We start from the raw sequence: 12,906 nt of genomic DNA, 5'->3' as shown, positions 1-12,906 counted from the left end.
ATTGAACAACTAAGGTGTCGCAATGAAAAACTGATGATTGATGCTTCTCATCTCTCTCCGTTCCTGTCTGTCTGTCCCTATCCCTCTCTCTGACACTCTCTGTTCCTGTAAAAAAAGGTATACTTATAGTCTGATAACTATATAGGTATATATATGTATGGATTTATACATTCAATCAAAGAAAACTTGCCTTGTTAAATGCTAAAAACTCTGAAGGATTATTACTGTGACTTCTTTTCTTTTCAATTCTGTACCTGAATCTCCCTTCAGATGCATGCTCATCTTGTTTATTATGACAGTCTTGATTTTACAAATATATATTTGTTACTCTTTCAAATGCTGATTCTACTTTATATACTATACGCCCCCTTTTTCAAAGGTATACTTGAATTGTTTTTCATATATGCTAGTTTACTTAGGAATACAAGCTCTTCCTGCCCCTGGAGATCCCAAAACAGTCTTTGGAAAGATGAGGTTGAAGGTGGGTGATCTAGGGTTATACAGTGTTTAAGAGTGCAAAGTAGGAACCCAACTTCTGGCTGATGTCTCCTCATTCTTCCTGCATGCACATTTTTTTCAGTAAGCTATGTTTCAAAAAAAGAATGGGATATTGGGCGGGCCATTCTAGTTGTGTTATTTTTTAACTAGCGTTTTCTTTTCACTTTAATATATTTTGGATGACTTTATAGATCTCATTATGGTTACATAAATGGGTTATACCCAGGCATGCCTGTACATTGCTACATATAGCTGGGGAAAGGCAAAGAGGGAGACTTTCCATTTCATGTACTTCTCTGTAATTTGATAAATATGTGTGTGCGTGCGCGTGCATGTGTAACTTTTATAGCTTATTCTTACCACATGACCCAAATAGTTACACTTACTGGAATTTATTCTATGGAATTGGTTATCAATATGCACAATGATTTAGCTGTAATATTTTGACCGTTGTATTTTGAATGAAAATCAGAAGCATGTTTCTGAAAATAGTTAAATATTGATACACCCATATAGCAGAACACCAGTGGGAGAAAAATACTGACAGGAGTTATACAAAATTATTGTAGTGATTATCTTTGAGTTACTTAAAATTTTGTTTTGAGTGTTTTATGTAGTAGTTCCTTGTTTTCTTACAAAAATCATGTTTATACCAAGGAAAATTTATTTAAATGGCTTTGCAACTCTAGAAGAAAATAGGAAAGAAAATTGTATGATGTTTATTGAAGTGTTTTGCTATCTTTACCAAACTTAGATTTAAAAATATTTATTAAAATAATTGTTTATAGGAGGGCACAAATGAACATTTTAAAGTCAAGGGGTTTTTATTCAGCAGGTGGAAATTGAAGAATGTTTGTCTTAATTTTCTTTTTCTATTCAGTTATAAACACAAATATACCTTTTTAAGTATTTTTTTAAAAAAATTTTTGTGGTAAGAACACTTACCATGAGAATCTATCCTTTTATCAGATTTTAAGTGTGCAGTGCTGTGGTTGACTAGGTCCCGTATTGTACTGCAGCTCTTGAGGGCTTATTCATCGTGATCTACTGGAACTTTATGTCTGTGGATTAATACCTGCCCATTTCTCCCTCCCTCCAGCCCCTGGGAACGACCGTTCCAGTCTTTGATTTTATGAATTTGACTCTTTCAGATACTTTGATCATGCAGTCAGTATTTGTCTTTCTATGTCTGGCCTATTTCACTTAGCATGTCTGCAGTGTTCATCCATGTTGTCACATATGCAGCAATGATTCTTTTTCTCATACATAGAATTATAAATTTAGAAATCATCTAAGTATTATCAGCACATCATTTATTGAGGTAAAACATAAGTTTTTTAAATAATATTTTGACCTTGTTTTCTATTTCATAATTCTTTCAGGCATAGATGTGCCAGAGATCAATGAGGAACAGAGCAAAATTTATAACAATGCTTTCATAAGTTGGCACCATCCAGAAAAGGACAAAGCTGACAGCTATGTCCTGGAATATCGGAAGATTAGCAGAGATGAAGAAATGCTGTCTTGGAATGAGATAGAAGTTTGTGGCACAAGCAAAGTTATTTCAGAACTTGAGAGTAACTGTAACTATGCGTTCAGAGTAAGAGCCTACAAGGGTTCAATTTGTAGTCCTTGCAGCCGAGAACTGATTCTTCATACTCCACCAGCTCCAGGTATTGTGACCATTGGGAATAAGGAAAGCCCAGAGTTGGAAGAAACCTTGATAAAAAATAAACTAGTTGGTGTTTCTTTGTAGACCTGCAATTAAACCAGCTCTCATTTGTAAAAGAGTCTAGAAAAGTAGTTTCCATACCAGCTAGGATTTAGAAATAGATTGATTACATAAATTTCACCGTGTAGGCAGAGGAGAGGATTAGGTGTTTGATGATAGCAAATAAAAACATGAAAAGAAGGCGTCTGAGGGAGCAGGGCTATTAATTTGGAATTAAAGTAGCATATATGCTACCTGACAAGTTCTAAATAGTACATATTTTTTTCATCAGCTTATAGAATCTCTAGAACATAGGATCTAGGTATTTAAAAAATGTATTGGTATAATATGAAATGTAATTTTGATTAACCTAATTTAGACTATTAATTTGATTAATCCAATTTTGTTTGGATTTCCTAACACAGTGATTGCCAGCACATGGGACTTCATTAGAACCATATGCACACCTCTCTCCCCATCCGAGACTACTGCCCAGCCACCTCCCCCGCCCTTCCAGTTAACACCCACTCATACTACTTTCCCAGTGTCTTTAGTTTTGGGAATGGGAATGATTTACAGGTTAGTTGATGTTCGCTACATTGTCTGCATTGACAAAGGACATTTAGGTCAGGGTGTGCTCTGGTTCGCAGGGAAACATTTTGCCCTATTGATCACTGCCTTAAGACCTTCCATCAGTTGGATTTTAGATCCCACTGCCTCTGCCCATTTTCGTGGCTTATGTATCCATGTTTTGTCCTGTCTTTCCTCCCCTTTATGTGTTCAAAGTGTATTTCTCCACTCTTCATTTTTCATACACTTTGTTGCTAATTTGAAAAAATTAGGATACAAGTATATAAAAATAGAGTTGGCTAAAATTATTTTTCTTGAATCTTAATAAAATCCTATAGTTTTAGAAGGGATGCGCAGTACTAAGTAAATATTTTATAGTTGATGCAGTTTCAGCTCTTTTCTAGTCTCTGACTGAAAGTGGGAGAAAAAAGAAACTTGAAAGTTACTGCTGTTTCAATAACATGGAGGAAAGGAAGGGCTAAAAGTTGTCTTCCTTTTCTCAGAGAGACGCCAAATGAATAGGATGACCCACTGGAATTTATTTTAAGGTCTGGGAGACTTGAGATTACAAGGAAGGATGACATACCATGTTGGGACAGTAGGCATTACCAGGAAGAGTGGTCAGCTACATATGGAGAATGGTTTTAGCTCGCTAGTAGACAGTTTTGAAAGTTGTACTATAATATAGTTAAAACTTAACATTTTAACCAGGTTTAAGTGTACAGGTCAGTAGCATCAAGTACATTAACAATATTGTGCAACCACCACCACTCATATCTAGAAATTTTCACTTTTTCCAAGCTGACACTCTGTGCCCATTAAACAGTAACTCCCCGTTCTTCCTCACACAGCTTGGTCACCTCTGTTCCGCTCTCTGTCCCTGAATTTGCCTGTTCTGGGTGCCTCATATTAGTAGATCCATAGAACCCTGTGTGACTGCCAGATTTCCAGCTTCTTCCTTGTTGTAGCATGTATCCACTTCCTTCCTTTTTTGGCTGAATAATACTCCATTGCATATGTATATACCAAATTTTCTTTTTCCATTCATCTGTTGATGGACATTTGGACTGTCCCCGTTTTGGAGGCTAGGAGCCAGTGTTACGCTTAATGGGTTTGAGTTGATAGAGACTTAGGAGAAGTGGTTTTATCTCCATTTTCTAGTTGAGGAAATTAAAGTTTAGGCTAAACTCTAGTGAAACGCTTGAGCAGGGATGCAAACCCGTGTCTCTGAACGCAGATCCTTTGCTTTCTCCTTTTACACTATGCACTGTTTCTCATGCCTGTCATGTTAATAAAAATGGAAGACATTATTAAAAGTGCTTTATTTTTCACACTTATAAAATTTGGATTAAATACTTAAGAAAATATATAGATAATTATGAAAATGTAAAACCCTTTAGTTAGGGGTAAAAGACAAATCCAGTAGTATGAAATACATAGGATAGATTTGCTATATCTATTCCAAGGAATCACATTCATAAGTTTTCTCATATTTAAAATATTTCCTTCAGCTTTTGAGGTTTCTGAAGATTTTCAGGTATAGAGAATTTGCTGAAAATTATTTCCGAGTTGGGGTTTTGGTGTCATAGTTTGCTACATCCTGTCTCTTCAGTCATTTCTATTTGAAAAACCTATCATATTTAACGGTAAATGATAGAAATGCTAATGAATATTTCTTAGACTAATTTTAAGTCTTTATTTACAGTTTTCAGTTTCCTCTTTGATGAGAAATGTGGCTATAATAATGAACACCTCTTGTTGAACCTGAAGAGAGACCGTGTAGAGAGTAGAGCCGGATTCAATCTTCTGCTGGCTGCGGAACGCATCCAAGTGGGTTATTACACCAGCTTAGACTACATCATCGGGGATGTGGGGATTACAAAAGGGAAGCACTTCTGGGCCTTCCGTGTGGAGCCGTATTCATACCTGGTAAAAGCAGGAGTCGCTTCCAGTGATAAACTACAAGAGTGGCTTCGTTCTCCTCGGGATGCAGTGAGTCCAAGGTACACTTCTTTTTAAATTGATCTAGAACATGATCATTCTTCTAAAAGTAAACATGCTTTTTTTTTTTTTTTTAAGCAATGTAGGCTTGAAAATAGACCTGGATTTACTTTTCACATTTCTAGTACATGTCTTAGAGTCAAGAGTTTTGGCTATGCATATGTGGCTGGCTAGGAAAAGGCGGTTTCTTTGTTCACACAGGAATAATGGGATTTAGCTGTTAATTTAGGATGCCATGAGTAACTAAGTTTGTTTTGGATACCTCTTGATTATGATACAGCTTCAGTTTTAAATTCTGAAAGTCACAACAGTTACTGTAATTATGTGATGAAATTACATATATAGTGAAATGTCCCAAACTGCCATACTTCACAATTGATACTAAGTTGTTCTTTTGTTGGGGGACACAGTCTCTTTAAATGTCCCCTGAATACTTTGCAAAATTGGGTAATGGTAAACACGTTTTCACAGCAAAGAATCTTAATTTCTAAAGACATTGACTATTTAATGGAGTTTGTGTGCTTTAATTTATTTAGATGGTGAAAAGGTGAACTAACACAGAGAAATAATTTTTGGCTACTTGAACAGAATCCCAGGTTAACAATTGGATTAATAGAAAAAATTTTTGCATGAAGATGAGAAATTGACATAACAATACAAATTGTATTAGAAAAATGGTTGAGTAGTGGCATGTCCACTTGATAGAATAATAGTATTTATTAATCATATTTAAAAATATGTAACATGTTAGAAATAAAAAAACTTATTAAAATGGTTGATGTTATAATCATAAATATATAAAAAGCCAAAAAAAAAAAAGAAGGAACTTGGTATTAATTTTTAATAAGCTGCTACTGTTTTATACTACAGGGAAGAAAACCTCCATAATACTTGCTTACATCATTATAGATGCATTTAGAAATCTCAGCCGGGAAAGAGTTCTCTGAAGGAGACTGAAACCTGCCCTTTCTCCTGCATAAGTATGCAGGGCCAGTTCATTTCGTTTGTAATTCCTCGGATTAGGGCACACATCGGGGTTTTGTATTTTCTTACATATGATTGTGTGCTATAAATATTTAAACTTTGACAAATCCTTGAGGTCTCGTCCCTCTGCTTTATTTTTGATAGGCTTTAATTTTTAGGTTCTCATCTTTGTCAATATCTAGGTAAATGTGGATGACGTTTTAAGACACAGAATTTGGGGCGAGTGTGTTGGTGTACTTCTGAATGCTAATGTGTAATCCTTATGTTTTTAATTCATTAGAAAGTTTTTGATATGTAATTTATTTTAATTTTAACTTAGTATAGTATAGATTGTCTTGTAAAATGTTTCAAAGATACATGAAGGCCTATGGATAATGACACCAAAAGATTGTATTTTGTGTGCTGTGTTGCAGATATGAGCAAGACAGTGGGCATGACAGCGGAAGTGAAGATGCCTATTTTGATTCTTCACAACCCTTTACATTAGTTACTATAGGCATGAAGAAATTTTTTATACCCAAGTCACCTACTTCTTCTAATGAACCTGAAAATAGAGTTCTTCCCATGCCAACAAGTATAGGGATTTTCCTTGACTATGATAAAGGCAAAGTGGGTTTCTATGACATGGATCACATGAAATGCCTTTATGAACGCCAAGTGGACTGTTCACACACAATGTATCCAGCATTTGCTTTAATGGGCAGTGGAGGAATTCAGCTTGAAGAACCTATCACAGCAAAATCTCTAGAATACCAAGAAGACATATAGTTTAAGCATCTGATGTGACTTAGAATGGAAAATGTGAGCAAAATAATGCCTTGCTGTTAACATTCGTAACTAATTACATATCATCTAAGAATTCTGTCACCACACTTGTTTTTTGTGTATGTTTCTTAAAACACAGAAACACCTGAACACCTTTGCCTCTTCTATGTCACTCTTCTGCCTTCCTTAAATAACAGGGAAAGGACACTTTTTCCTAGATGACACTGAAATGGTTAACTAGATTGCTTTTTTTTTTTTTTTTAATGAACAGGAAATCTAATTTATTTATGTTAGCTGGTGTTGCTGATACATTCTTTTTTTGGGGGGGTAGACATACAAATGTATTTATTATGATTCTTTTGTGTTTGGTTTTTCATTTTTATATCATGTTTATGTCCTAAGAGAAGATGTTTTTAAATGCCTTATGGATAGAAATTAGTATTAAGCGTTGTGTATTGCATTTGTTTTTAAAAGAAAAACAAAGGTATAGATGGGAGAAAGGCCATAAATGGTAATATATTTAAATGAAAAATTATGTATTTTGAGGTATGTAACTAATATTAAGAGTATTTTGCCTGGCAAATGAATACTACTGTTTTTTGGGTTTTTTTTTTTAAAGACTGAAAACTATATTCTTAAGGACATTAAAAAGCATTTTCTTAGCTGTAACACCCGTATGTGCATGTGTAGCAAATGTTTTTGCAGAAAACACAGAGTTTTAGGTTAATACATGAAGCTCATTTTATATAATTTTTTTTCAGAAAAGTGTCTTCAATTTTTAGGTTGCTTTGTGAAAATATTTGCACATATATTAAATAATTACTTTTCATAAATATTAGTGAAGATTCATTGATATTTGTCATATTTGGGGTTTTTTGTCCCCTCTATGTGTTGTGATTTTTATTTTTTTGCACAGATATTACATATCATATTGTCCTGGTTTATGTTTACATTTTTTAAAAGTTCGTGATCTAATTTTAGTGTTAGTAAGTATAAAATGTGGAATAACTGGTCAGTTGTATGGCATTTTCTGTGGCTCATTGTTTGGTAATGAGCCTTGGTAATAAACAAGTAAAAGTACAAATTTAATTCTTTAGGAGTAATGACTAAAATAATGACTGTGTATCCTTTTAAAAGTTCTTAATTTGAAGAATTTGTCTAAATTTTATGTTTATTTTTGAAACGTTTTATTGTTAGGTTTTATTTAAACTTCTTTTTCTGAAGTTAAAATGTTAGAAACTAGACAGGCATTTTAGCACTCATCATTTTGGAATGCTTGTGATATGTTTTAATAGACTGACAAAAATTTTTAGACCTTTTTTTTTTCTTTATATTTTTAATGGAAATCTGTTATTCAGGCTGGTAGCATTAAATTATTCCCAAGCCAAATAGAAAATATCATGGAGAATTTCCGTGTTTAATAGGCTTTGTTACTTTCCCACCAATGAATAGCACTTTATGACACAAGCTGATCTAAATAAATGTGCAGTGTTATGTGAATCGTGCAATAAAGCTGCTGAAGTCACATGTGTGGTAGAGTTTGATAGTCCCAGGCCTGGGTAAGCACATATCACGTAGACATTTTAAATATGAAGCTTTATTAGGAATAGGAAAGCTGTTTGAACATTGTATAGTTATATGTAAATTGTTCTGGATTTTTTTCATTTTTAATAAAAATGAAAAATATGTTAAATATAACTTGAAATCTTTATTCCAGGAATTCTCAGTATGTTTATATGGAAAATGGAAGCACATTTATTTATGGAAAGATGTTTAGTGAATATATTAACTTAGAGCTAAAGTTTTATATAAAGTTATTTGGGGAATTTAATTATTAGCTTTAATTCTTGTGGAACTGATCATTAGAAAAGCTTAACATGAAACTGATTTACTTCAGTTAATTCATCGGTTTGTCTAATTTTTCTGATTCATAACACAGGGCAACAAAATTTTTGTTGCATCCACAAAAACACCTGTTCTTACCTAATTTGAGTGTGCTGATCTCAAATCTGACATAAGTTTTTCTCTGTAAGCTACAGTTTTTTTGCAATTAAAGATTTTAGGTTTTTATGGTATTATAAAATTTTCAACATTTAGTTTAACATAATGAAGTAGAGTGTCTTCTTGGGCATCATCTTTGTGAAAATATAATTTATATAATGCAGTAAATACACTGATACACTAAAAGATATGATTACATCAGAATTTGTCTACAATTCCAAAATAGAACATATTAAAACACGTATTTTAATCATAAAATTTGCGCAAAACTTATTTAAATTCTACTCAGGCAAAAATTTGTTTGTAGCTCTTGTGTTTGTGTACTTGTTGAGGACAATCTCGTTTGATGCTCCAGCAGTAGTCTGCTCATCACTAACAGCTCCAAGATTTTCGGGAAACTTATCAAGGTGACTGTTCAGGAAGTGAATCTTAACGCTCATGTTCCATCCAATGTCGCGGAAAGCCAACAGCATCCTTTGAACCAGAAGTTCATAGTTTTCTGCTTTTTTGTTGCCAAGGAAGTTCTTTGTAACTGCCACAAAAGACTGCCATGCTGCTTTCTCCTCCTTATTCATCTTCCTGGCAAATTCCTCGTCATGTATGAGGGTTTGAATTTGAGGTCCATCGAATACACCTGCTTTTATCTTCTCGAAAGACAAGGCAGGAAAAGCAGAAATAATATGTTAAAAGCATTCACTTTCTCTATTCAAAGCCTGAACAAACTGCTTCATTAAGCCAAGTTTGATGTGAAGTGGGGGAAAAATGATCCTGTCTCGATTAACTACAGGTTCATTCACAATATTTTGCATCCCTACTTCCAGAGCTTCACGTTTCAGCCACTCCTTCTGTGTCCAGTGTTTCTCCTGAGCTCGGCTGTCCCACAAACACAGAAAGCAAGGATACTTCATGAAACCTCTCTGTTGTCCTACACAGAGGTCAGGAACCTTTTTGGCTGAAAGAGCCATGAATGCCACATATTTTAAAATGTAATTCCATGAGAGCCATACAACGACCCGTGTATGTTATGCATTATCCAATAAAATTTGGTATTGTCCTGGAGGACAGCTGTGATTGGCTTCAGCCACCCGATCCATGAACATAAACAGTAGGAAATGAATGGATTGTAATACATGAGAATGTTTATTATTTTTAACATTTTTTTTTTATTAAAGATTTGCGAGCCATAGGTTCCTGACCCCTGTCCTAGCAGGAAATTTACCATTTTAAGATCTACACAAATGATCCAGTTATGCTCCTCATACTTCAGAAAGTTGAGGACAACTTTTATGTCATAATCTCGCAGATGAGTTGAATAAAATTGGATCCGCTGAAAATAGGCAATATATGCATGTGTCAAAAATGATGGAATTTTGCACCTTTGACGTTGAAGTGTGTAACAGCCACATATATAACAGAAGGTGTCAGGACTATTCTTACATTTATGCCTACTCGAAGAAGCCATGATTCAATCTTAAGAGGGTGTTTTTATCAGATAATAATTTTTTACATTTAGGAACAACTACAATTATGTAAAAGTGATGTTTGTAAAACATTAATTGCCTTGTTATGTTCAAGAGTCGTTGCCCTTTAACTCCAATTTAAAAACCAATGCATTCGCCTGACCAGGCGGTGGTGCAGTGGATAGAGCATCGGACTGGGATGCAGAGGACCCAGGTTCGAGACCCTGAGGTCACCAGCTTGAGCGTGGGCTCATATGGTTTGAGCAAATCCCACTAGCTTGAACCCAAGATCGCTGGCTCCAGCAAGGGGTTACTCGGTCTGCTGAAGGCCCACGGTCAAGGCACATATGAGAAAGCAATCAATGAACAACTAAGGTGTTGCAACATGCAATGAAAAACTAATGATTGATGTTTCTCATCTCTCTCTGATCCTGTCTGTCTGACCCTGTCTATCCCTCTCTCTGACTCACTCTCTGTTTCTATAAAAATAAGTAAATAAATAATTTGGAAAAATAAAACCAATGCATGCCATTAACTGTAACAAAAAATTAAAATTGCATAAAAACTGGAGCATGCACCAAAAAACGGACTTCAGATTTGGAATCAACGATGCAGAAATATATAGAAACAGGTCTAAAACCTCATGCAACAGAAAATGAAAAAAAAAAAATTGTTCCCCAGTGAATAGATTCGATTTTGATCACATGAGTGGCTTTTTAGTTCACATTTATACTCTTGGATTATAGGGCTCTGTTGGTTGTGGTTCATTGTGAATCACAGGGAAGTGTTAGTAATGATGGGTCTTAATTTAAAAAGATAAAGGAGATTCAAGACTATCCATGTAATACTCTAAAATAACTAATAACATTTATTGTTGCTTTTCTTAAAAGTAGAAAAAGCCAGAGCTATCTTCTGGGGATTGAAAACAATCTGGTTCTGTTAAAGCTTTGCCTTGGCCCATCATCTGGGTAGGCCCATGTGGGAATGTAATCAATTGTGTTGCTACAGAAAACAATTGAGAACTAGTGTTATAGGCAAGAATACTTTTAAGAAGTTAAGGTAAATTCGCATTCATTTTAAAGGCATTTATGGGAATAAAATCCTGAGACTTGGAGTCTTTCTTGTGATTCTTCTGCTTTAAAAAATAAACCTGGAGAAATTTAAGTATTTTAAGTTTGATTTGGAACTACATTTCACAAGTTTTTAACTTGCTGTTTATGAAACACTGTGCTGTTAATTGGGTAGAAAGTGAAGAAGACACAGTCTAGCTAGGTTCCTGTTTTCAGAAGCTTAATTTCTAGGAAGGAGAGATGATAAAAATGGAAGGAACTAAAGAGCATTTGAGGTGGGAGCTAATATTAGATTTGGTGACCAGGGAGGTCCCTCCCAGGAGGTGATGCAAGTGTGGCATCAGATTGCTAATGAGTTGGCCATATGAAGAGGCAAGTGAAGAGCGCCTAGGTAGACAGAACATGAAATTCACAAAGGCTTTCAGATAGTGAATTGGTCAGAGTCCTGGCCAGGTAGAGAATTCATCCTGGATGGTTCAACTAAAAAGAAGTTAATGAAAGGATTGCTTAGAGATCCAGGTAACTTCCAACAAAGAAACAAGCAATGGTGAGCCATGGAAAGACTAGTCATAGCCTGAAGCCATGACTGCCTTAAAGCACGGAGGACAGGGGAAGCAGCGACTACATCTCAGGGAGGGTGAGAACATTAAGAAAGGGTTGCAGGCTCAGTGGAAGAGCATTGGCCCGGTGTGTGGAAGTCCCGGGTTCGGTTTCTGGCCAGGGCACACAGGAGAAGCGCCCATCCGCTTCTCCACCCTTCTCCCTCTCCTTTCTGTCTCTTCCTCTCCCGCAGCCAAGGCTCCATGGGAGCAAAGTTGGCCCAGGTGCTGAGGATGGCTCCACGGTCTCCACCTCAGGTGCTAGAATGGCTGTGGCCGTAACGGAGTGATGCTCTAGATGAGCAGAGCATCGCCCTCTGGTGGGCATGCCAGGTGGATCCCGGTCGGTTGCATGAGGGAGTCTGTCTGACTGCCTCCCCACTTCTAACTTTGGAAAAATACAAAAAGAAAAAAAAAAAAAAAGAAAGGGTTGCCAGGGCAGGCAGCTATTTCCAGAGATGTGGTGCAAGACAGGGAGGGAGTCAGAAAGAAGCATCCTCCACCTGATCATCTGATCAGCCAGTGGAGTCTGTTAACCCATCCCAACTGGAAGTCAGCCAGCAGGGGTCATCTTTCTAGGGCAGAGAGCAGGGAAAGCAGGGACCTGATGGTGGTTGTGAGGTATTATAAATGGGGAATAATGGACTCAAGTAGGAAGGATTTTGGTGTATTGGGGGAAGGGAGGCTATTGGCTGTTGTGCTAACTGCTTAAATAAGGGTATTTTATACTGTTCTGAAATGTTAAAACATTCAGGAAGAAGACTTAGAAAGCTATGCACTGTCGCCCTTTCAGCTTTATGGCATTTCTCTTCCCGGTTGGCCATGCTATGCTGCGATAATCTGAGGCTAATAGGGTTGCTTCTTTTCTGAGTTTGCCATCTCTTGTTTGAAGTCTTCTCTTTGGAATAGAGAAGAATAATTAAGTGCTGTGGCTAAGAAAAAGGTATCCTTAGAGTTCTGACTAGATTGGTGCCTGCATGCAAGAGTGTGGAATAGTGTCAAAATGGAAAATTGAAATGTGCCATGCACCAATTACAGGTAATAGTCTGCCTGCCTGTGGGTAGTTAAAAAATACTTTTTAAAAAACTTCACTTTTCCCTAGATTTCTTTATTTAACCTATCTCAACTCAGTGGTTTATTTTTTAAATGCCACCACTGCTTGCTTTTAGAAAACCTAAAAAAGTTCCCTGGTGTTTGTATTGGCCCATGATTTGAATGCAGTTCTGAATCTACGCTGGCTAGCTAGA

At 36.0% G+C, this 12,906-nt stretch overlaps 1 protein-coding gene across 4 annotated transcripts in view; it reads left to right on the top strand.

Annotated features, from left to right (window-relative positions):
* Positions 1 to 8,661, top strand: part of TRIM36 (tripartite motif containing 36) — a 45,681-nt gene extending 37,020 nt beyond the window's left edge. For all 4 annotated transcript variants that reach the window (XM_066382038.1, XM_066382037.1, XM_066382040.1 and 1 more), the window contains 3 exons: positions 1,881 to 2,171; positions 4,485 to 4,782; positions 6,178 to 8,661. In XM_066382038.1, the coding sequence (XP_066238135.1) occupies positions 1,881 to 2,171; positions 4,485 to 4,782; positions 6,178 to 6,532 (944 nt within the window). In that variant the 3' untranslated portion in view covers positions 6,533 to 8,661. The remainder of the gene's footprint in view (positions 1 to 1,880; positions 2,172 to 4,484; positions 4,783 to 6,177) is intronic.
* Positions 8,662 to 12,906: the final 4,245 nt, after the last annotated feature.

This window comes from Saccopteryx leptura, chromosome 4 (genome assembly GCF_036850995.1).
Source record: "Saccopteryx leptura isolate mSacLep1 chromosome 4, mSacLep1_pri_phased_curated, whole genome shotgun sequence".
Lineage (NCBI taxonomy): Eukaryota > Metazoa > Chordata > Mammalia > Chiroptera > Emballonuridae > Saccopteryx > Saccopteryx leptura.
The sequence above is the reverse complement of the archived record's forward strand: the minus strand, read 5'-3'. Positions and strand labels throughout refer to the sequence as shown.